This window comes from Gracilinanus agilis, chromosome 3 (assembly GCF_016433145.1).
Source record: "Gracilinanus agilis isolate LMUSP501 chromosome 3, AgileGrace, whole genome shotgun sequence".
NCBI classification, from domain to species: Eukaryota; Metazoa; Chordata; class Mammalia; order Didelphimorphia; family Didelphidae; genus Gracilinanus; species Gracilinanus agilis.
Window position 1 is genome coordinate 85,322,461 of NC_058132.1, and position 3,455 is coordinate 85,325,915.

Consider the following 3,455-nt stretch of genomic DNA (forward strand, 5'->3'; position numbering starts at 1 on the left):
GAATCTGCCATTCTGGTAGAAGGACAATGAGACAGAAAAGTACTCATTAAATTCACATGTGCCAAGCCATGATAGAATGGATATATGCATGTGTGTGCTTATCCTTGTGTGTACCTTTTTATGTGCTTGTGTATGACAGAGAGAAGAGGAAAAAAAGAGAAAATGAAGGAAAAGAGGAGCGAGAAGGGAAAGAAGGAAGGGGAGGGAAATGAGTGAAAATAAAAAATTAAAGGCAAGGGACAATAATAACGAATGTGGAAGAGTGAAATGGCTACAAAATAGGGGCTTCATTTTTCCCTTGAAATATCATCATATTACCACATCCTAGAACACATTATTAGCTAATCAGTAGTGAATCTGAGCAGACATAAACTTTCTTACTGAAGCGATGAAAAGTATATTATCCTAAATAATATCATGGAAATATGCATGATGGGGAATAACGAGATCTGAGATTCACACAATATCATCAATTTTAAGGTTACTTTAAGTTCTCTGAATTCAATCTAACCCAAGAATTTCTCACCAATGGAATTTCAGTTGTCCTTTTATTAGGAAAAGTGAGGTTAAACCTTTGAGCCAATAATATTGTTATACTATAGATTAATAATCTCCTAAAGAACCCCTTCCTTATGACAAATCCTGCATAGGTATTTCTTGGGATGAACCTTTTATCCCAAGGCAAGCATTAAGATAGGACCTTTTGTTCTCTGACAGAAAGCTACACAGTACCTGAGAACCTGGGAATCACTCATGATCAAGACAAAGGGGCTACAAGCTGGGAAACAAGAAGCCAGGAAGGCAGAGATATGCACAAACCAGGGACTTGGTTTAAAAAAACTCATATACCCTATCATGATAGAGTTGATCATGTAAAAGGAGACAAACATACTGACCAAGAGAAGGATGGTTTGGATAGCTCTGGTTTCAGGAGCACCTCCAGGTGTGATATTATTCTGATGAATGTAATGGGTTTCCTGGTGGTGTCTGTACAAGAAAAACACCATGAATCCACTGGTCCAGACCATGATTCCCACATGTACCAGGTCATGAAGGGTAGTTATGATTGTAAATACCAATGTATCACCTGAGACATGAAAGGAACAATAAATATATTCATTTCTCTCAGTGGCATTGCTAGACTCCTTGGGACCTTTAATATAAAGAGGAATACCACCATGTGTTAGTAGACTGAATGCCCAGTACAGGAAACAGGAGGGGACAATGTATTTTGGCATTTTAGCTTTGAAATTTACACATCTGGTGCTCTTAGAATTGATGGTGATGGCTTGGAAGCCACTCAGGGAGGAGGTGGTGAATAGAGAAAGGCTTCTGGCCACTCGGTGAAGGTATATGACAAGTTTACATCCAGTATCATCCAAGAAATTGTTGATCCCAAAAGCAGCCATTGTTTGGGGGATCCCTTTGGAGAAGAGCACCCCATTATTGACTAAGGCCAGGTGGCTGATGAGCAAATCTATTGGCTTCAGCCTGTGTCCAGAGAGATAAGTAAATATGTAATAGCTCAGGAGGACAGAATTTCCAAGTCCCCCAACTCCAGTCTGAAAGATGAAGATAATCCTAAATGCTATGTTAATAGCAAACATTGTGATGGTGTTTAGGGAACATATATAACAACCAAAAGAAGAATAATCTGGAAAGAAAGACAAGAGATTGAGGATATTCCTTAGGAAGAGAGTTAGTCCTAATATCCCATAAAATTACCATTTTATTTCCAAGTAACCAAATAATAATTATTATTAGAAGTAGCATTAATATATAATTTTAAAGTTTACAGAGTGATTTGAAAATATTAACTCATTTGATATTTAGAGCAGTTCTGGGAGGTAAAGTTCTATTATTATTGCCTTTCACAGGAGAGGAAACTGAGGCAGATTAGAGATTAAGTGTTCCAGCCACTCAGCTAGTAAGAATTTGGGGCAGAATTTGAGCAATGGTTTTCTTAACTCCAATTCCAACATTCTACCCACTATGTCATCTACAGAGAATATCTTCACTGGTGATTACAGATGTATTAATGGCCTAAAGATACAGATCATTCTGGTCTCACCTCTGAGAGGATACTGAGATCCTGAAGAAATAGTTTCAGTCTACAACAGCATGTAAATACATTTTCTTTGTGGGATGACTTACTGATGAGGCCACTCATGCTGGGTGGCAGTGGGATAGTGGTAGCTTCCCACACCATACTATGGTCATGTAAGATATCATATAGAATCAAAATAAAGACTACTTAGTGCCTTAATCTATAACCCATGGATCTATGGGCAGTTATAGCTAGATTTTCTGATGGGAGCTCTTTTACTCTTTATAATAACCATAAAGCCATAGGTCATGTTCTCAGGTTCTTGTTCTTATCTTATAATCCACACCTTATGAACTAGTCATATAGTCTTTCCTATAGTATCTTCAAAAGGGTTCCCTGAGTGGTACAGGAGGAGCTTTGCTAACCTGGAGGGATAGAGGAGCTCAACAACAAGTTACATAGGAAACACAATCCAAAACAGAATTATATAAGCACAAGTAGAGAAACAACAAAACCAAATGTAGAATTACCACAATAGTTATAATTTTCTTCCATGCCACCCCCAAGGAAGATGAAAAAAGTGTTTATGGCATTTGGTGATTAATGGTAGAACTGGATTTCTAAACTTAATGTTTCAGGCTAGCTGAATTTCTGACCTAAGTTCAGTGTCAAAGAAACATGGCTTGGGCAATTTTATAACCCTTTGGGAGGGATACAGAGTAGAATCAATTGTGAAATGGTATCAGAATCATTTGATTATCTCAATTTTCCCCTTTTTGTCAATGGAAGACCTGTTAAAATTTTCCCTGACTGGTCAATATGAGAATAATAAGATTGATAGTACTATCAATAGTACAAGCCATACAAGTCATTGTAAGAATAACTAAAATCATAGACTAATTTTAGAGCAAATTCACATGAACAAAGATAACTGAGTAAACTTAGTATACAGATACAATGAAACAAAAAGCCAAAATAAATGATAATACTCATCAATATGAACTAATATCATCTCATTTTTTGGTAACCCAATTCCAATATCCATTTAATTAGAAAATTCATCTAGTTATTTGGTCCTTGCAAACATCTTCTGAAATAGATCTCATTTTCAGGGCAGTTCTGATGTGGTCTCCTGTTTCATTTTCTTGGTTATAAGTTTGCTTGAAAGTTCAGAGAATTTAAGGTTTGACCAGAGTTCAGAGTTAAAGTTCAGAGAATTTAAGGTTATGCCATTAGAATCATTTATATTTGACATATAGGATTGTATGAACTTTCTGCTTTCTCAAAAATTTCCACACTAATTATGATCTATTAGAAGGTTTAGGTAGTCTTTAGAATCTAATCATATACAAGAAAACATAGGTTACACAATTCCTTGTAAGTAGATACTTCCCACCCCCAGGTTAAT

General features: G+C 36.3%; 1 protein-coding gene across 1 annotated transcript; it reads right to left on the bottom strand.

Moving 5' to 3' along the window:
• Positions 1-671: 671 nt before the first annotated feature.
• LOC123243294 (vomeronasal type-1 receptor 1-like) lies at positions 672-1,607 on the bottom strand. The gene has a single exon (XM_044671526.1). The coding sequence runs from the start codon at positions 1,605-1,607 to the stop codon at positions 672-674; it is 936 nt and encodes a 311-aa protein (XP_044527461.1).
• Positions 1,608-3,455: the final 1,848 nt, after the last annotated feature.